General features: G+C 41.2%; 2 protein-coding genes across 5 annotated transcripts; both read right to left on the bottom strand.

Annotated features, from left to right (window-relative positions):
* Nucleotides 1-2,004: 2,004 nt before the first annotated feature.
* On the bottom strand, nt 2,005-12,858 carry fbxw11a (F-box and WD repeat domain containing 11a). 3 transcript variants are annotated; one of them, XM_029166053.2, is made up of 14 exons: nt 12,703-12,848; nt 10,419-10,523; nt 8,330-8,398; nt 7,756-7,975; nt 7,413-7,599; nt 7,156-7,246; nt 6,863-7,000; nt 5,664-5,782; nt 4,430-4,679; nt 4,206-4,324; nt 3,905-4,015; nt 3,743-3,821; nt 3,347-3,511; nt 2,005-3,218 (listed from the first exon to the last, which is right to left on the bottom strand). In XM_029166053.2, exons 1-13 carry the CDS (start codon nt 12,739-12,741, stop codon nt 3,350-3,352), a joined length of 1,689 nt encoding a protein of 562 aa, XP_029021886.1. In that variant the 5' UTR covers nt 12,742-12,848; the 3' UTR covers nt 2,005-3,218; nt 3,347-3,349. The 3 variants fall into 3 exon arrangements, with proteins under 3 accessions (XP_029021886.1, XP_029021887.1, XP_029021888.1); XM_029166054.2 differs by lacking the exon at nt 10,419-10,523 and having other exon boundaries at nt 12,703-12,858; XM_029166055.3 differs by lacking the exons at nt 10,419-10,523; nt 12,703-12,848 and adding an exon at nt 12,251-12,503.
* A 1,164-nt stretch (nt 12,859-14,022) lies between these two features.
* Nucleotides 14,023-20,010, bottom strand: etf1a (eukaryotic translation termination factor 1a). 2 transcript variants are annotated; one of them, XM_029166056.2, is made up of 11 exons: nt 19,858-20,010; nt 19,352-19,462; nt 17,911-18,086; nt 17,361-17,500; nt 17,082-17,220; nt 16,811-17,001; nt 16,347-16,476; nt 16,086-16,259; nt 15,936-16,000; nt 15,703-15,850; nt 14,023-14,751 (listed from the first exon to the last, which is right to left on the bottom strand). In XM_029166056.2, exons 2-11 carry the CDS (start codon nt 19,435-19,437, stop codon nt 14,669-14,671), a joined length of 1,332 nt encoding a protein of 443 aa, XP_029021889.1. In that variant the 5' UTR covers nt 19,438-19,462; nt 19,858-20,010; the 3' UTR covers nt 14,023-14,668. The 2 variants fall into 2 exon arrangements, with proteins under 2 accessions (XP_029021889.1, XP_029021891.1); XM_029166058.3 differs by lacking the exon at nt 19,858-20,010 and adding an exon at nt 19,588-19,743.
* Between the last annotated feature and the right edge of the window lie 366 nt (nt 20,011-20,376).

Below are 20,376 nucleotides of genomic sequence, written 5' to 3'. Positions count from 1 at the left end.
TCAGTTTGGATTGAACTGCATAACAAATCAAACCTAATATGGATCAGCCTCACTCGGACAGGAACACTTTGATATTGCACAAACAAGAGTATTGTGCACGATTGTGCAAAGTTTTAACTCGCATTATAAAGTTTTGGCACAAATAAACGGCAGCGCTTATTTAGGAGGGAGGGGACGTGCAGCGAGACATGGTGAGACAGTTTCATAGCTGCTTCTGTTCTCATCTATCCCCCATCCCTCCCCTTCCTTCCCGATCCTAGCAGGAGGTCACTGAAGACATGTCGCTGCCAAATGACCCAATCATGCCGGCAGACACAAACAGCTGACTCAGGGGGAAAAAGGGTTGTACCACAGGATTCCTATTGCAAGGCAGCAGGAATCCGTGCTGGAGGGGGTGCTATAAGGAGGAGACAGTGGGGGGAGAGGGAGGGAAACGGGGTGTGGGATAAAGAAGAGCGAGCTGGGGGTGGCAGCGGTGCTGGTGGGGTGAGTTGTTCATTTCTGGAACATTGCTTCAGCTCCACTCAGGAATGATGGAAATATTCTGCATAGCCAAACCCAGAGAGGAAGGTGTATGGTAATCATGTCGAGGAAGGAATGCCAAATATGTGCGTGAGAACGAAGCGGTGACCTGAGAGCTGCAGGAATTATGGGCCAAAATCCCACAGACCCAAAGGAAGCACACACACCCATATCCAACACATACACACATCATATACTAATGGTGCTCCACCAAGCTCAAATCCATCCCACATAACTTGTTCCCAGAATCTGAAACATGCTCCTACACTAAAAGTGAACCCAGAAATGTAGAAAAGCAACCCAGTGAGGCGGCCAACTCCCCTCCTTCTAGTGGGGAATACACGCTGGACAATAACCAGACAACTCACCACTGCTTTGCTATGAATGCACCACTTTCAGCATTTCACACACATATTCTTTTATCCCAGCTATGCTAGGATTGAGCATATGATCACACATAACAGGTTGTTTACACTCCAAACTCTGCGACCACAGCGTTTAAGCCCAACTCCCATAAACAGCTCACTCTGCAGGACATAACTGAGTTTCTACTCCCACCTAGTGGCCGCAGCCTGGCAAGGTCATCACGCAATACAAGTCAAATTAGATTCGATTTTTACAATAGATGGAGAAGGTTTATAATACATAATATACTAAATGCTTATAACTGAAAGACATGGCTTAAATATTGTAACTTAAAACCAAAAAACTTCATTCCTAGTCCAAATTAATTGAGCCTGAGGATTGAGTGTTCTATAGCATCATTCTATCCCATCATTTTAACATTGTGTGAAGAACCATTTAAAAATAAGTTTATATTGATTTTGCCATGCCAGGTGTACGAATTGGATTTTGACCTTAGCCCACAAACTAAACATCATCTACATAAACACTGTCATCCATGTTAATAACTGGTTTTCAGGCAGCATGTTCTCACCACCAACAGTTACCACAGCAGAATGCGTCACTGAATCCACATCACAGTCCAGGTTTCTGAACCTTGATGTCATGAGCCCATAGGTTTATACTGTATGTATTAACCCATAGTTTTGCTATAAGCACTGTAAGAGCCACCTTCACACTAAAGCAGGTCACCTGCCTTCTCCAGGTTTGTCTGGTTATGAAAAAAATGTTCTAGTAGTTTCAAATCTGGATCCTATTAAAATGACATGTGAGCATACAACAGATAAACAACAGTTCAAAAAGCAAAACAAAACTGCAAATAAGTTACTCAAATCTTGAAAAGGCTTGAAGTCTACAAAAAAAAATTACCTCAGAACCTTTGATCAGATCAATTGAGTAAACAGCGAAAGCCCCACACAAAAGAAACCAACTAAAGCCCAAAGGAGTCTTGTATCTACATGTCAGATATCAAAGTAGCGCAACACATATTCACCCCCACATACACACACACACACACACAGACAAGAACACACAGACAATTAGACACTCACTCATGTTACAGGTTGCTCAACACTCCACCACTGTCAAGTACTTTATTCACAATAAGGTCATTTTGTTCTTTAAAAAATCATTTTTAATATACAACACAATTTTTGACAAGACAACTCAGTTTACAGCTAAATTTGAGCTCTTGACTTCCAGCTTCTCTCATAACCAAAGCAAGCACATAGATGATGGGGAGAGAAAGATGGAGTGAAGGGGACAGATGAGAGGCTCAAAGTTAGAAGAAAGAAAAAAAAAGACACAGAGAGAAAGAGGACTACACTTAGTATGATTTTTGTACTAAGAACCAAAATACTCAAATAAAATTAGAAAATAACAGTAATAAAATAAAATTAAAAAAAAAAAAAACAGTAAGAAAGTAAGAGTTAAAGAGAAAAAAAGCAGAGGTGTACCAGGACGCCGTATCCAAGGCAACCTCTCATGCATTTCTGTCTGACGCTTCAGTTTTGCCATTTCACAAGTCCACATACACAAACACACACACTCCCACAAACTTGTGTGTGCGCCCCATATTCCAGGCAAGTGTGCATCTCTGGGAGGGGGTCAGAGGGGAGAGAACAAGGGGTGGGTGGGTGTTGAGAGACAGGGAGGGTTGAGAGGGAGTGAGAGGGAGCAGGGAAGTCAACCCTGACACAGTTCTCCCTCCTTCACTCCCTCTACATCCCATCCTTCCCTCCTTTCCAGAGCTGAGTAAAGAGTCTCTATCTCCCGCATGACAGCTCCGGTCATCCTCTGTCCAACTGTGCCACTGTTGGTATTTGCGTAATTAAAATATAGATAGATATATAGATATGTATATATATATCTATGAGCAATTCCACATCCATAGGATCCCATTCTGGCAAGGGCTGAAAACTGAGAAGCAGAAGCTGCTTTAAGTTTGTATTAATGGGGCAAAAGGGAGCTTGTGATTTACATAAGGTCTAAGTTAATACTGTCATTAGTGTACTTTACAAAACATAAATTAGTAGCAGAAGTTGCATTTGTTGTGTAGTAGGGCATCCTCATTTCTATGTGTATATGCATCTGTGTGTGTATGTCATGGTTCAGGTGGTTAATGGGCACAAGCCTAAGAATCTGTCAGAACAGGCAGGAAGGTGGTAAGGACAGGGTGGGAGGTGGACAGAGAGATGACGAGAAGAAAAAGGGAAGAGATGGGCCCCCTTCGATGATGAATGCACCCATTAGCCATGGCGTCCTCCAAAGAAGGGTTCAGTTGATGGCGCCACCTGGGGAAGACAACAGAGCGTCCAATCACACGCTGGTCTCATTAGAAAAACCTTTAAAATGATTCTCTGATCTACTCACTTTTACACAATCATATTATCATAGAGGTCTTATCAGCAGAGCTTCCTACCTGCTATCTAGAAATATAAGTGTAGGTGCGGGAAGGAGACCGTCCCTCTGACTGGCCATTGGTTGAGACATTCAGGAAGTCCCAGATGAGAATAGTGTCATCATGAGAACTGCTGATGATCTGGAACTCGTCAAACTGGAGACGGAACACACGGCCAGAATGCTCCTAAAAGAAAGAAGTACACATATAGAAGATGAGTGTTTGTGACACAGCGACAAGTCAAAAATTAAAACAATGTTTTATAGGTGAAAAGAACATATACAATAGGTTTGAAATAGTAAAAGAAAAGAAAACGTAAAATTCCAAACAATATATGGATCTTAAACAGTTAACTTAACAGTTTTTGGGGGAAAACTGGTTTAAGACACAGGCAGCACATAAAAACTTTGAACTTACCACTAGAGTGCGCAGACATAATGTGCTGGCTGGGGCTCGAGGATCCAGGGCTGCCTGCAGGTCCCACACCTTTATCTTACTGCAGAGAGAAACACGAGATGTCAGAATGTCCAAACAAATCAAGTCTCTGTGAACAAAGCTGTGCGTGTTTGCAATACTCACCCATCGTAGGCACCGCTGACAATCCTCTTGTTGTCGAAGCGAATGCAGCGCACCAACTCCTCATGACCTTCCAGCACTCGCAAACATGCCCCACATTCTATGTCCCATAACCTGCAGAAACACAAATTAGTAAACAAACATAAAAATAAATGGAGCACAGAAATATTAAATGTTATTCCTTAATTAAAAAGGTCAGATTACATTACATCAATACACTTCCAACCTCCAGTAAATTATTATTTTTTTTTTTTTTTCATGAACAACAATACATGGATTCATTATGGTTTCTGCTCACACGTACCGGATTGTGTTGTCAGATGAGCCACTGACCACAAGTCGATCTCTATACTGTAGACAAGCAATACCCCGCTTGTGACCATTTAGAGTGCGAACAAACTCGCAGGTGCTGGTGCTCCATACCTGATGAGACAAACACAGACACATTAGACAAACAATGAACAGTATTTAATCAGATGTGTGTTTGAGGCTTGAGCAGATACTTTTTTCTACTTAAATTCTTGTTACCTTGATGGTTCGGTCCCCTGAAGCGGACACAATGTATTTGTCGTCAAAGTCGACCACATTGACAGCTGCCCGGTGCCCCACCAGGACGCGACGTAGACTGATGTCAGTGGGTGAGGCCATGTCCCACACTGCAATTGAACGGTCCTTTGAGCAGGTGACCATCAGACCATTGGCAAAGCGCAGGTGAAGAACTGCCTCGTTGTGATGGATCAGTGTGTTCAGTACCTCGCCTGTCGTTACCTCCCACACCCTGGAAAGAGGAGGAGCAGGTCAGGAGAGAAGGAAGGATACATGAAAAGACGTAGGAAGAATTGTTGATTGATAAAAGGCAAAGGTGAAAGGGAGAAAAAACAAGATGGAGTATGGTAGGAAGAAAAAAACAGGAACAGAGGGCACAGTTGGAGACATAAAACACGCATGGATGAGAATAGTGGAAAATGGTAGCAGGAAGGAACAGAGAGGGGAGTTTAATAAGATATGAAGTAGGAGTCAAGAAAAGTAAAGTAACAATGGAGAAAGGAGAGAAGATTATGTCCATTAACGTAACAACGAAAGAAGGTCAAAGATCACGTGTGCACATGCAGGAACAAGGAACCTCTGAACAGCATCACTGGCCATGAAGGCGCAAAAGCAGAACACACTGGAAAAGCTGACAACCAAAGCCACAAACAAAGTGCCCGTCAAGCTGTTGCTAAGGAAGTGAAGTCACATTTTCCTTGGAAACCACCCAGTAAGTACGTCTGAAGTGTGAAGTAATAAGAGAATTAATGTTGAGCTTCTGTTTGCAGTAGCCAAGCAGGCACACACCGGCCAGGTTTCAAACTATCTGCCATAAAACATTTCCCACTGCCCCTGGTAAACACGGCAAATGTGGCTTTTATGAAACAGGACATTTCAGTACTGTATGTTTTATTTAACATGGAAATGTATTTAGTTTATTTAATAATATATTAGTAAACAGACAGCATATCATGTTTACAGTGATAGGACATGATACTGACACTTTTAGGATTAGTTAGGGATGGCTACACTTAACATTAGCGCTTGTACAAGCTGGCATCTGCCAAACGAGTATAGGATTAGGCACACTTCAAGTTCAATTAACGCAATTAGGGCTCCAGCCCTAACTGGTCTACAGTTAGAAATGTATAGCCGCTCAGGCTCTAGCTGCTCGAGTAACAAACTTCACAATGCCACAGCTTTGGTTCCGACACCAAATTACAGTGCATCATACCTGACGGTTGAGTCAGAAGACCCGGTGACAATGACCCTCTCATCATACTGCAGACACAACACTGAGCCTGTGTGACCAGTCAGTATTTTCAGACACTCCAGAGACTGCTTATCCCAGATCTATATGGAAAAAGAAAAAAAAAGTGAGGCATACATAGGAGCAAGAAGGAGATTTTAAGAAGACATAGGTGGGTTATAAAACACAGATTTGGGTCATGCTACAACAAGCCTATTCTCAGACGTTTTTATGCACTTTTCATGCCCCATTTCCCCACGACTGTGTCGTGGGTACACATTCAGCTCCTCCCTGGGTATGCATCACTCCAGAACAATAAGAAGACAAATCTTCTCTTCTACCCCCACCCCCCCATTCCTCTCCTCATCATCTCTTCTCCTTGGCCAGAAAGATAAGTGGAACACACAATGGGTCTGGAGCTGAGCCCTGTTATCCTATAATACACTTGTGTTCGGTCTCAGTGTTTGCTGGTTTAGCTCAACGTTGCACAATGAAATGATAACCCACACTGCGCTGGAGAAGATTCAATTCAACAAAACACAAGCAGGTTGGAAGAAAAGCACCACACACAGAGCATGTGCCTCTCACGGCCAACACTTTGGCTCTTTCTACCGCTGGTGCTTAAACACACAGAAGGGATCAGTGTTACTTATCTTTACATGTCAGTTTGTACTTTTAAGGCAGATGGCTACAGTATGATGTCACTGCCTCATTAGCAGGAAACAAGTTGTACCTCTCAACATTAAACCCCAGGAAATATATGGAAGTGTAGCAATATAGCAGTCTATGATATTAGGATAATAATATACTAGTTAATGTAAATGTATGAAAAACAACTGCGTTTTAACATGTCACTGGAAAAAGTTAAAAAAATGTGGGAGCACTCTGTCTTAATGAAGCTTGAATAACTGGTAAACAAAAAACAACACAGGAGTGGCAGTTAATGGTGTAAGCAACGTTTGTCATATTTCTACCAAAAACACATGCTTATAGCTGTGATCTGAGGCCTGGAGTTTTTTTTGGTAAAAGGAGCAGTCTGATCTCTGTTCCTTCAACAACTACTTTGATAATGAAGACAAACTCCTACTCTCCTGTAGTATCTGTGAACCACAAAAATTAGATAAAGAGGTGAAAAGGATACCTACTCTTATAGACTGTAATAAACCTAAGAGTCTCTTACATACCTTTATGGAATTGTCTCTAAGGCCACTGATGATCTTGTCATCGTCGTACTGCAGACAGTAAACCCCTTTACTGTTTTCTGAACGACACTGAATCCTCTGCAAGTTGTGTCTACCGCATCTCCAGTTAGCCTCAATAGTCTGGAGAAAAGAAGAAGAAACAAAATCATGGGATGTAATGTTTTGAGCCAAAACAGGAAACACAAATTTAATATAGTAATAAAAGCTAAAATACCACAGTACCACCAAATTCAACCTCAATGTTCAGCAGATAACATTTATTAGCTGTGCCTTACCTCTATGTCTTGGATGATCTTGGGATAAAGGGAGTGATAGTAGGAGTTGGGGGGGACTTCTGCCGTACGGTTCTTGAACAAATATTTCTCCCTGCAAGACGTTTTAATCAGTTTTGTGCAGTTTTTCAAAAAGACACTCAACACAAACCAAGTTCCTTTGCTTCTTTCTTCCTAAGCCTCTTTTATACCCAATAAGCCGTTTCTTTAATGTGTAGAATAAAAGCAGGATAACCACTTTTGAATGCAATTAGTCTCACCACTGGTGTCTCTCAGACAAGCCTTTCCAGAGTGGGTCAGTACGGACCATACGTTCGATTAGCTTCTTCCACAGCATACCCTCAGAGATTACCCTCTGCCACTCCTTGCACACCAGCTCCGCTGCACACAGAGAGCGTGCATCCAGGAAAGAAAGGATGTTCTCTGCTATGTGATCCAAGCCTTGGGCTAGAGAGAAACAAGAAACAGGGCTGACTGCAGGTTTGCTGTAAAATTAATAGTTTCATTTAGTTTGGCACTTTGGTTAAAAGTGGGTGAAAATGAATATGTGGAGTCTTGTCTTAAGATGATGCTGTTGCAGTCACATTAATGCAGCATTCGTACCTGGCAGCGCAGTGATGAAATCCCTCTGCAGCATGGGTTTGAGGTAGGAGTTGATGTGGCCGTGCTGGTAGTGGCACATACGGGAGATCAGGCGCTCAACAAACTCAACTTGGTCGGCCTCAGACCACTGGTCAAACAGAGCAATGCAGTGTTCCTTCTCCTTCTCATAGTTTCCCTCTGACGGACGCTTGCGGGACCCCACAACTGGGCCGTTACTAAGCTATAATAATCAGGAGGTACATGTTTGGTCAGACAAAGTAATTTCATCACACGTGAAGTTATTATTTGAATGCTGGCATGAAGAGAACATAATACAAATCTGAAACACTTCTGAAATTCAATTTTTACTTATGATTCTGGAAACTAACATTCATATCAACAACATTTACATTAAAAAATGTTCATAAAAGTAAACTACTCATACATTTCTTTGTGGTAGCACTTCAATGCCCAAAATTTAAATGAACTTACTTTTACCATAAAAACTTAGCTTTTGTATCGAAGACATTTTCTCAAAGATAGTGAATACACAATACACAACACAAACTAGGCTTACAGGTGCACATAAACAAACCTTGAGAACTGTGTTTTTCTTTGGCGACAAATCATCCACAAGGTTCTGTGACTCCATCCCTGATGTGTTCTACAGCAAAAACAAACAAACACATAGATGGCAGAGATTGTAATTTAATGCATCCACCATCTTTAAATCTGGTTTAAAGCAACAGTGAGAGCCAGGGCAGCAGTGTGTATAGCGCTGGACACAGGACTACCACAAACACAGCCATGGAAGGGTTACCATCATGACTTCTGAGGCGTGCACACAGAGACACTCCTGCATACACACGACGTGAAAAAGGGCACTGCAACAAAAGGAGTATCTGCTTTCTTGTCTGTGATGTGGACTAAGTGGTCTGGACAGGAAATTAAACTGCAGCATCTTGGGTATGTCACTGGCAGAAACTCAGGCATGACTGTAACGAAACCTAAGACAGATAGTGGTATTTAAACTTATGCAGGATAGAAATAAACTAGGAGGTACGCTGATCCCACCCTTTTCTAGCATGACTAGTCTTACAATGCATTACAAAACAGCTAGAGACACTTAAATCACTTTAATTACAGAGTTGCATCAAATCGCATGTTGACAGTGCCAGAATGAGTGGCTAACCCTTATACCAATCCTTAAAAACTAGTTTATATCATCTGCTAATTTAGTGATTCATTTAGTAAACAATCTGAAACTTTATATGCAATGAAGAAGCAGTAGTGTAAACTGTACGCGTTCATGCATGAAACGCAGATCTGGTTTTACCATGAAGTGCTTACTGTCAGCTTATATGGCTGTTGTTAAGTGATTTAAAGATGAGCATGTCATGATATTAAAATTATGATGTATTTATTAATGACACTGTACACCTGAAGTGTAAAATCTATAGCACACACTTCAAACTTTGGAAGAACACAAGCTTGTCCGATCCAAGCAACATACTGGACAGATTCAGTAAGAAATTTCCCAGTTGTGCTCACTAAGCAATTAAATGAAATGGGACACACCTGTGAGAGAGTCAATGTTACTGCATGTGTTTGAGAGTGATAGAGAGAGGGTCAGTGTTGCTACATGAAAAAAAAAAACAAAAAAAAAAACACTAGAAATGTATTGCAACAGACCATCTGTTGGTATTTCGCTAGAGGTTGCAAAGTTTGTGTTTGTGTCTCAGCAAGTGGTCAATGTTAAAAATAGTAATAGTAACTAATACATCAAATAATATTATACTGAAAAGAATTTTGAATTAACTGAAATCGATTCCAGTTTTTTTTTAATTATTATTCCTATTTATCTTATTGATGTAGGTGCATGTGCTAGAATATAACCAATGATCATTATCAGTGGCCTCCTCCAAGCCAACCATTCAGACAAAGTATAAAAAACAGGTTAAGTTTTTAGACTGAAGCAGACACAACAAGAAGCCAAAATGGGCTTGTTGGCATTGATGGTCATGCAGCGCAGACGTTCCAAAAAAAAAGAAAGAAAAGGACAGACAGACAGCATTTGGCCAGGCAGGCAAGCAGGCAGGCAAGCAAGCAAGCATTTTGCCTCTCGGAGCCTGAAGGAAGACCCCCCCCCCACCTCAGTCCTCACACCTCCAGGTAGAAGGGGAGAAAATGTTACTCCTCAGTGCAGGTTTATTCTCTGGAGCCCTATGCATCCATCCTTCACTCAGACCAAATAAAAAAGGTCTATAATTAAAACTAATCCATTAGAAAACATTCCAGTTATCATTACAGAGCAAAATCACCGTTTTACAATTCAAACATTTAAGCCTAATTTTGATGCAAGAACTGTGATTGGACATAATTACAAAGAAGCCAATTATTGTTTGTAAAGCTAAAATTCTGTACCAAGCAGAGGGAGTTGGGGCACACCAGAGAAGAACCTTGGAGCTGTATGCTTCCAACAGGAAGGAAAGGACAATGAAAGTGAGTAGGTAGAAGGGTGGGGGGGGGGGGGGGGGGGGGGGGGTCAGACAGTGCTTTCTGCACTGGGGTGGCATGAGAAGTCATGTGGAGAGGGTGAAAGAAATGAGGGGTGAGGATATGGTGAGGGAGGAAGTGAGGGGAAAGGAGGAGGAGCAGCAGAATAAAGAGGAGAGAGGCAGAACCTGGTTGTGAGCCCGGGTGGAGGGGATGCTCTGCAGGCACCTGAGTGCACACAAACTCTCAGCCACCGAGGAGCAGCCCAGCCAGAGAGAGCGAGGCACAGAGCACTGTGTGGAAGAGAGAGAGGAAGGGAGGAAGGGAGGAGGAGAACGAAGTGGACAGGGTGAGGGAGGAAGAGAAAGGAAGGAGCGAAAGATCAGAGATGGGAAGTAAAGGAAAAGAGGTGGTAGGATTAATGAAAGTTGAGGGGAGGAAACCAAAGGCGTTGAGTGAATGAATAGATCAATGAATGGACAGATGGATGGTAGTGAGGTGAGGAAAGGGACAAGTGGAGTGTGAACAGATGTTTGTAAAGAAAAATTATGTATAATAAAACAGGGTTTGGTTTGAAATTTAGAGTGGGTGAGTGTGTAATTATCAAAAGGTGAAAAGAGAAGAAAAGGAAAGGAGGTGGGGGATAGTGAGGGGAAAAACCAGTATTAGAGCTACACACACATTGGCACAGTGAGCGCAGGAACACACACACCTTCACACATAAGATACAGACTGATAAACACACAGAAGCATTATTAGACATGAACTGGGTGGAGATAGGTAGAGGAGCGGGAGGGTCAATGGGATTAAATGTTAATTTTTGTCTCTGTTGTTCTGACAGAAAACCCACCCACTGTTCTGCCATCCCCACTCTTATGAGTGGTTAGTGAATAACACGGACAAAAACCAAAACTAAATGAAATACACAGACACAACCCAGGCAAAATTAAAAGATTGTCAGTGGCTTTTTGGATTTCAGTCAATAAAATCTAAACAAGTATTACTGTTGCCTAGGATTTTATTTTTTGTTAGTCCAATAGCTTTTCATACAATAAATAAAACATTCATAAAAAACTGGCTTTTTAATTGTCTGCACACTATTGCACATTTTCAACCTAATGACCAAAGGAATCTTTAGATTGAGAAAGATACCGCTTTTATTCGTCAATGATTTTATATATGACATATTTAAATATATAGGGAGAGACAGATTTGTATAGAAGATCAACTTTTAAAACCACTTACTGAGGTCTAGTGAGGGTAATCTAGTGACCGTGTACTTTACTAGTTCAACATTTATTAGCGCCTTGGGTCAAACTGTAGTCAGGTTTGAGTCCTTCTGGACTCATCTAGTCCATTTGGTCTATTTGACGATCTAAAGCTTCAGGAAACATTTGAGTTGCTATTCTTAGAAGCATGGGACAATAAAAAGGTTTACTGGATAAAGTACTTTTGAACTGTACTTCAAATACACTTAATAAAAGCTACCAGATATCTTGGTCGAAGTGAGCGACAAAACAAATATGTGCTCATGGCATTTATCGCGATAACGTTGACCCACGAATGGTAATGTTAGTAATAGAAAGCTAAAATAGCTTAGCTAGCCAGCCTACAAAAAACAAAGCTATTTTCCCTCGACAACCGTGTTGCTGGTTGATCAAATCGGACCGTATATAGGAGATAACGATGATCTAATGACAGTTTGTTATTGGTTATAAATTGACCTCTACTGTTACAACACATGTACTTTTTGGGTATAGAAATGGCTGTCAAACTCACCTAGCAGTTTTAGCATGCTAGCCATTAAGCTAATTGCTACTTTGCTAATCGTGGTAAAGCTAACTTACGTGAATGAAAAACCAATACACTTCCTTCTACGCACTTTGAAAATATTTACAGAGGAGAAGCAGGTTGTTGCGACTTTAACTTTATTCCACTCTGTGGTATAAACAATATGGCTGTTACAAGCATTTATAACTATGTGTACCGTCTTAACGTAAAGTAAATATTATAACGTTACCCGTAAATGTACGTGGTTCATCGCCTTCTAGCCAGCATTAGCTCGGATGGCTAACTATAAGACAAGGCCCAGCTAGTGGCGCAGCGTCACCGCAGTGAACGCTACCCCGACGATCCTCGGCTGTCTTCGGCCGACGACTGTACACAGACCTTTAAATTCGCCGGCTGTTTACCAATATTATCTAAAACAACATGTGTTTCACACTTGCCAAATGTTGTTGTTAAAGTCTAGTTCACAAAACCGACAAATATGCTGAATTTTCTTAGAAAAATGTATCGATAATTCCAGGCCCTCCCTCTGATAACTGGTCCGCCCTCCTTTCTCCTCCACCTCTCCCGACAAGCCGCTTCAGCTCATTCCGGTCGTCGAATCGAGCCTCGGCGTTTTCCCCAATTTAAGAAAGATATGTAACATTTCGGTTGTTCAGAATGACATAAAGAAACTATTCTCACCATCATCTCTAGCGTTTTGTCCTCCATCTCCGGTTCCATGTTGACGATCCCCCCCGAAACTCGCTCTGAAAATGGAAACCCAGCCCTGCGTCGGCGGCCCGCAAATGCAGAGACGTCATTCACTTTGATCCGCCACACAGCTTTGGTAGGGCAGTATCAAAAGGGTGGGTGAGAGACAGAAACGCCCCATGTACAGAATAGCAAAAGATGATTGGACGGGAATAGTGAAAAGGGGAGTGGCCATGTAGCCTAAGTTTTTATTGATTGGCCTACCGTGCTACCAAGGCTTTCCCCGGTGACTCCCCCAAACAAAAGGGCAAATGGATGAAGATGCTGTTGCTATCCTGAAGAGGGATACACTTAGGCAAAATCAATCACCCGCATAGCTTTGTACGAGATGCTGCAGGATGTTGGCCATTTTAATATTATGTGTGATTAAAGGCAATGGTAGTAATACATTTAGCTCGATAAAACAGTATCTTAAATAAAGATTTAGGGGTTGTATCAATATTACTTCGCGACAGTATGGTAAAAAAAGCATGGTATTCTACATAAAAGAGTTGAGTTATAGAACACCTATAAAACGTTCTAAAACAAACCGATTTAAAACCATTCAACTGTTTATTCATCAAAGTTGCCCGGACCACTAATCAAATTGGGTTCTTCAGCAACTATAAGTATCTTTGTTTACCTTTCAGCCCACAGGCATGAAAGTATGATTGAGCATTTTCAATTTCAAAAGTTCAGAATCATAAATTTAATTTGATAAATGTACAGATTACCTTGGTAAACTCCAAGAATAATTGATTAATGGTACTTAATGTAAATTTTGCAAATGATTCTGTAACGCTGGATGTTTCTTATTTCATTAGCAGTTTGAATTCAATAATGCCACTTTCACAAAGCACAAATCTCTTAAATGTTCCATTCTGAACCATTTTCTTGCTGTAGAGAAGACAACTATTCCCCATAGTAACAATCACTCACAACTTATCAAAAAAGCATAGGTTTTGTATTAAGGTCTAATTACATTAAGATTTCAAAGGTTAACAAAAACCATGTTATGTGAAATTTGTTAACTGGGCCTAAATTATTTTAAACTTAAACAACTGTTACACGTAAGAACTAATAAGTACATATATCAAAGATGTATTATTGCTTCCACCAACTTCAGTTGGTTCCAGATGAGGTGTAGAATGATGAATCTTTTAAAATCAGGTTTGTACACTAATCATGCATAACCATTTGATTTCAGGAAGGCCTTTCAATGAAGACAGACACATGACAGGATTGAGACCACAGCAGATGAGGAGGTAGCAATGGTTTTCAGCATTTCAAATTTAATACTTTGTCCCCCTTTCTCTACAGAAACCCAGGTAAAAAAAATCCCCCACTCTCATAAAATACAACAGCAGCAGCAGTTACCAGTAAAAAAAATTAAATGAAAAAAAAAAAAAAGAAGCATAGAAGGAGAAGAGAGAGAGGGTAAGGTCATGATAAGGCAAGAAAGGAAAATATATTTTCTATGTGTAAGGAATTTAGCCCAAAGTTTATCTTCAGACCAGGTTAGGGGCAGCGACGAATCTGGGAACTTGCTGTTGTGTTCATTCAAAATGGAGGGGAGGAGGAAAAAAAAATGAGTCGAGTCCAATCCAACTAGGGGAAGGAACCAGCACTCTAAGGCAGGGATTTATTCAGGAAGGGCTTTCTCCCTCTCTGGATGAAAGAAAATCTCACTCCTCTTCAGCCTGTGTGATGTATTTTGTCATGTGTAGAGATTAAATGTATGTGCAAGTTTGTGTATGCGACAGGTAAATTGGAAGGTGTGACTGTCATATATATATGTATATGGTCAACACAGTTGAGCCTCTCACTTGCTGCAAGAGAGGTGGCATTTTTCTTTCCTAATTTTTTCTGTTCATTCCTTTGCTTTTCATTTTTTCTCCCAATATCAGTCCCTGACTACCTAGTAGTCATCCAAATCAAAGAACTCATTGTCCTCTCCAAGGTACTCCATGCCCTGGAAATCCACCCTGTACCGCAAGATCCCTATGGAACAAAAGATGATGGATTAAAAAAAAAAGGGTAACATGGTGGGTTATCACATTGTCATTCTTGTTTTGTCAGACTATGGCACCATTAAAGTACCGATTTGTATTTGAATACACTAATCCCCATTAGCCATGAGGGCAAACATCCTGGTATCTTAATAAGTATACATGTTGAAGTACTTCCATCATGTTCCACAGTTTACTAAGGCACTGTTGGGAAGAATAAGAATTAGGAATATAAAATTAAGACCACGTTTAAACTGATTCAAAAGTAGCATCATGAGACTTGAATAGACACGGGGACACTACAGAGTTCAGGCTGCTGCAAATGTGTTTCTTTGATGGCTCCAATCTACCATGTGTATCCTTGAGTGTGGGCAAAAGACAAGAGGAAAATGAATCAGAAAAGGAAGAGAACAGAACATTCTGTCCCTGCTGTTATCAGGAAGAGTATTGTATTACCCTGCTGTAGTAGGATAACACAATGTGGTATATTCTAACAGATGACTTTACTTCTTCTGCACAGCCCTGATGACTAACTACTGTGTACGAGTTAGTCTACAGTTCAGTAGATATGTTAGCAATCATTTTTAGTACGAGCCACTGTTGTACAAACATAGCCCTGCTTTTAATACCTTAATTGTGGCTCATGTAAGCATACAATTAAGTGGTATATGAGTCTGTGTATGGTTTATGGGGTTGCATATTTTCTGCAAAATAAAATGAGGAGGGAACAAGGGGAGCAATTGTCTAATGCACCCAGCTTTAACAATGTATATATGAAGGCTTGAACTTGACCCCTTCAGCTGAAATAGAAATACATATACTAACCAAGCTGCAGCACAAAGGCAGCAGGTAAAGGACAGTCGGTATACGTATCCTCTATTCATCTCTTGCACTGCACACAAGTACTATGTAATTTACTTTGCTGTAACAATGCTGTGCTCACCCCCAATGCCTCCAAAGCCCTTGACAAACTGGGATCCCTCCTGGCTCTTGTCTGTGACTATCTCCAACGTGGCTCCGAATTTCTTGTAATTGTTGGCGAACCACTCCAACAGTGGCATGCTCTCAATAAGCTCATGTTCCTGCCCCGTCTAAAAGACAATCAGAAACACACAGCATGACGTGTAAGATGCATGAAAGGGTCTAACCTAATTCTGTTTTAATTGCTGCCCTTACCTCCTTGTCTGTGAAGTGAGATTTGTCTTTCTCCTGCTCTGGCGTTAAGTACAAAGTCTTCTCATCTGAAAAACAAAGACACATTTAGACTATAGCACCCTATAATTTATGACTTGTTTGTCACTAATGATACATATGTGGTTAGTTTACCATTCTCTGCTCCGTTGCTCTCTGCCCCATGCACACGTAGAATGTAACGCATAGTGTCCAGGTTCTCATAGACTATAAGGATCTCCACTGCTCCCATTTCCAAGGCTTTGAGTGTGTCCTCCACACCAAAACAGTACTTCCCTGTGTCCTGACTGATCTCATCAAAGTACCGCCCTATGAAAGACAAAAAAAAAAAAAAAAAATTAGGGTGAGAAACAAGGCATTGAAACCTAAAACACCTGTAACAGCATCATGGCTTACCAATGAGCTTCTTTTCCTGGATAAACTTGACATTAGAAAGAACTTCGGCTGACAACTCAATGGCCTGGTTGAAACCATTCTCTCCTCCATAAGAGATGTCCACTAGCTTCAAAACCTTAGCCTGTAACCTCTGTAGAAAAAAACAACAACACATGCATACGGTTTACACGCACCAGAGCAACATGCAGGTTTGAGACTTAAACGGGTTCAGTAATGTAGGAAACAATAAACTAAAACATTGGCAGGGAAGTGAAAGAGTCATATTTAACAGTGCTAAGCCTGCCACTGGTTGCTTAGGGCAAAAACAAGATGTTTGCACAATACGCACAAGGTGTTTGTGTCACAAACAAACAATTTTACATATCCTACATTTAGGAATTAAGATACACAATTATACTGTGTCTTTAATTGGCATATTTCCCTATAACTTAATCATTATAGTCAAAATACATGCACAGACTTACTGGGTCAAACATGTCAGACTGGCTAAGCTCAGTCTTGAAGTCAGCAGAACCAGCCAAGACCATTCCTGCCACATTAACTTTGTCATTCGATACAAAGAGCTGGACAGCTGTTTCTGCCACTTTTCTCACATAGTTGTGCCTCTTTTCCATTCTCAAACGAGCAAAACGTAAGGCAGACTGCCCTCCTCTGCCTGAAACACAGGATTAATCTTTAGGTTTTTGTACCAAGCAAAACTAATAACCAAAATTTCCAAGCATTGTGCATCAGTACCGTGCTTTTTGGGTAGGTCCACAGTGAACTTGTGCAGCACCTCCCTGGTGTTGCCCTGCAGTGTGCCAAACAGTGCCCCACTACCATCAATCACTATAAAGCCAAACTTACTGTCATCAGAAAGCAGGGCTGTCAATGCCTGTGTTAGAGAAAATAATTAAACGGATGAGGTGAATGTAATAAAAATCAAATGTAGTAAAAATACGAGGTCATTTCAGGTTTCATGAACATTTTCTATAAATAATTATGGCTGTATGCAAACAAAAAGGAAGCACTCACCTCAGTATGGAACTTGTTGTCGCAGAGGTACAGAGAGGTGTTGATTGGCTTAAAAGGCTCAAAGTCAATGTTGACTTTCTTCTCTTTCCCTTCCTCTGTAACAATGGTGCCACAGTACACAACCAAACCATTGGGTGGCACTAATCAGAATGACAAAAAAAAAAAAAAAAAAATAGATGTTAGAAACAAGAATGTATTTTCACACAGTGTGTCCATCAGTAGTAAGTGAAGTATTTAGAGTTTTCTTTTCCTGAGTCACCATGTCTGTAGTTGAAAAGACACAAATCTGTGACCTACTGTGTGCCACAGTGACAAACAAACTTCTAGGCCCCAAGTCTTGTCTGAATGCAAGCTACTACATGTAAAGTACTACAGCCAATTAACAACTCAATCACACACACACAAGCTACAACAATAGTAACAGACTTTTAAGATGGCTCATAAACTTACAGCTATAGATTGTTCACCCAGAATCTGCCCGTCACAAAGGCTATATAGGTAGATCCTTTGTAATTAAGTTTTAAATTGAAATTAAACTGAAAATTCGTACCCTTGTTGTATAGTTTTAGTCTTTGCTGTACAGAGGTGATGGCCCCAAGTACAGAGAGCCTGTTGACTCGACTTTTGATATTGGAAGCGGTGCCAAACTCATCAGCCAGCATCTTGGCCACTCTAGATATCTGGTCCTTGGGAGGAATGATCAGCGAGATCATACTGGTGCCATTACTAAGGAAGAAAATATTTTAGAATCAGAAAAACATTTATTGCACATGAACAGTGAACATCTTACAATAGTAGGAATTTGCTTTGGTGATTACATAAAACATAAGGACACAATCCAAGTGAAATAGTGTATCTTACATATTTATAATGTTAAACACATACAAACCCGCAAACTGTTATTAAATGTAGTGCTACTACATGCACTACAATATAAACCAGTACTCTAGGTTAAAAGGCTGGAAACCTTAACAGAATAATTTATATCTATGACATAATGACACAAGTCATTGGATTATGACTTTTAAGCCTAAACAAGTAATTAGTGATGAATTGTAAAGGGAGCTGAGGGGCAAAGTTGCATTTTAGTAACAGTATTACAGTATTTAGTAAAAGTATATAATCTCTGCTCTTTATTCACAGTCAAAAGACAATAGCAGTGTCAGTTAATGTGCACACATTCAGACAGAGGAAAGTAGCAGCAGCTGGTTGAATATAGGGCAAATGGTCAACTGTATGTGACATGGCTGGCAGTGTAGCACAGAAAAGCACATCCTGCGCAACACTACAAAGCAAACTGACGCAGAGCAAGCTAAAGGCGAGTGCAGCACCAGCTATATTTCAGTTGTCGTGTTTTTAATACAAGAAGGCCGATGTCCCTACAGGCAAACAGCTGCTTTTGGAATGAGCCTCATCTGACACTTTTCTAGCTAGTAAAGCGTGAATGTTAGGCTGAAAAGCTTCTGTGCCATGGCCGTGGAAACACGTTCCTAAGGATTTACACGAAAGCAAGAGAATTTAGGGTTAAGGTTGAAATGCGTGTATCTGGTCATGTGGAAGTGCAACAGTACGCTAGCCGGCCTTGCTTTCTCATCAACGTGCTTTCTTGTTAAAGGCACCCATGGCGGCCTCTTCCCGGGGATGACGTCTATTAGCAAGTTTCACTAGCAAAATCCCTCGCATTATGTTTAAGCCTTTGTATAAATGGAGGCAATACTCTTTACAGCGCCACCCGTAACATATAAGCGTAAATAACACCCGTATAAATTAGAAACGGAACCATTCTAATATTGCGACAACAGTTACCGCTTAGCCATTAGCATGCTAGTACTAACGGTAAGCTAAGTTAGCAATGCTAAGCTAACCACTCCCAAATTCGGCCGAGCTTATCCGATTTCCAGCTGTTGCGGAGGTACACATTCATACTATCACCACAAACCGGATCTTAACAGTCCAATCACTGTATCAGAATATTGATAGGCACCCCTTACCCGCGGGCAGCCTCCAAACTCTTAATCAGTTTCTTTATTTTCCATATCTCCACGTTCCTGTCTGCAGCGCTCGGGTCGTCCGCCATCTTTCTGCTGTAATCGCTTCAGCGCCTGAAAAGACGTGAAAAAGGAAGGGTAAAGCATATGCCGTAAACCGGCCACTCACTAGTTTGACCGGCAATCACAGTTTTAACAGGCAGACAAAAATATGAGTCTAAACGAGCTAGGTTAAGTACCTCCCCAAACTAGTGCCGCGGTGTCCGTTAAGGCACCTGACCAGTACTGGGAGCAGGACTGGCCGCGAGGGAAAGACCTTAACCAGGATGGGTCTGTCAGTACAGTGCGGGGAGAATAGCAGGCCTACACTCTGCCAGGCCCTAGCGTCCACCCTGTTCTTATCTAATACGACCTACTTTCCCCTAGTTCCCCTGGAAACCATATAAAAACCAACGTCTAGCTTTTTATACACCGAGTACATAAAGACATAAATGGAGTCGACGTGGTACCTGCCTCGGACAACGCCGCTCCACTCCGCTCTCTTCCCGCTAGGCTAAATCGAGTCGGTGGTCCGAGGAATGACGTTGGCTTCCAAACCGGTTCTCTCTCCTCCACACGGCGCGCGTGGTGCCATCGACGGGGCTCACATGTGGGAGGTGATTAGAATTGCGGCGTTCACTTCCTGGAAACCACATAGAAACCAATGGCATCGTTTGTCTGATGTGTCAATCATAAACATCTAACTACCGATTGGACGGAAGCTAAACTCGTCGGCAATGAGTGGGCGTGTGCAAAATTGAATCGTGGGATTTGTATTTAGTGTACGCTGACTCAACGAACTGAGCTGACCTCGGATAAATTTGTAGATGGTGGAAGAAGAACCAGATTCATTAGTCACAGATCATGTTTATTCTTTTGTAGGATATATTTGTTGAGATATGATAAGGAGGGAAGTTGTATATGTACAGTATTTGACAGACTGAATATAGTATTAATATATCTCTGTTGCCTCGCAGCAAGAAGGACCT

The sequence above is a fragment of the Betta splendens genome, chromosome 10 (genome assembly GCF_900634795.4).
Source record: "Betta splendens chromosome 10, fBetSpl5.4, whole genome shotgun sequence".
NCBI classification, from domain to species: domain Eukaryota; kingdom Metazoa; phylum Chordata; class Actinopteri; order Anabantiformes; family Osphronemidae; genus Betta; species Betta splendens.
This window is presented reverse-complemented; position numbering and strand designations above follow the sequence as displayed.

Excerpts from the sequence above, each read along its gene's own strand:
- etf1a (XM_029166056.2), bottom strand. The coding sequence starts at position 19,437 with ATGGCGGACGACCCGAGCGCTGCAGACAGGAACGTGGAGATATGGAAA. Across the intron at positions 16,001-16,085 it reads GAGCAACGGAGCAGAGAATG|ATGAGAAGACTTTGTACTTA; the intron begins GTAAACTAACCA and ends TTTGTTTTTCAG. Across the intron at positions 14,752-15,702 it reads GGGCTTTGGAGGCATTGGGG|GGATCTTGCGGTACAGGGTG; the intron begins GTGAGCACAGCA and ends TTTGTTCCATAG.
- fbxw11a (XM_029166053.2), bottom strand. The coding sequence starts at position 12,741 with ATGGAACCGGAGATGGAGGACAAAACGCTAGAGATGATG. Across the intron at positions 7,247-7,412 it reads TTGTCTGAGAGACACCAGTG|GGAGAAATATTTGTTCAAGA; the intron begins GTGAGACTAATT and ends AACGTCTTGCAG. Across the intron at positions 5,783-6,862 it reads TTAGAGACAATTCCATAAAG|ATCTGGGATAAGCAGTCTCT; the intron begins GTATGTAAGAGA and ends TTTTCCATATAG.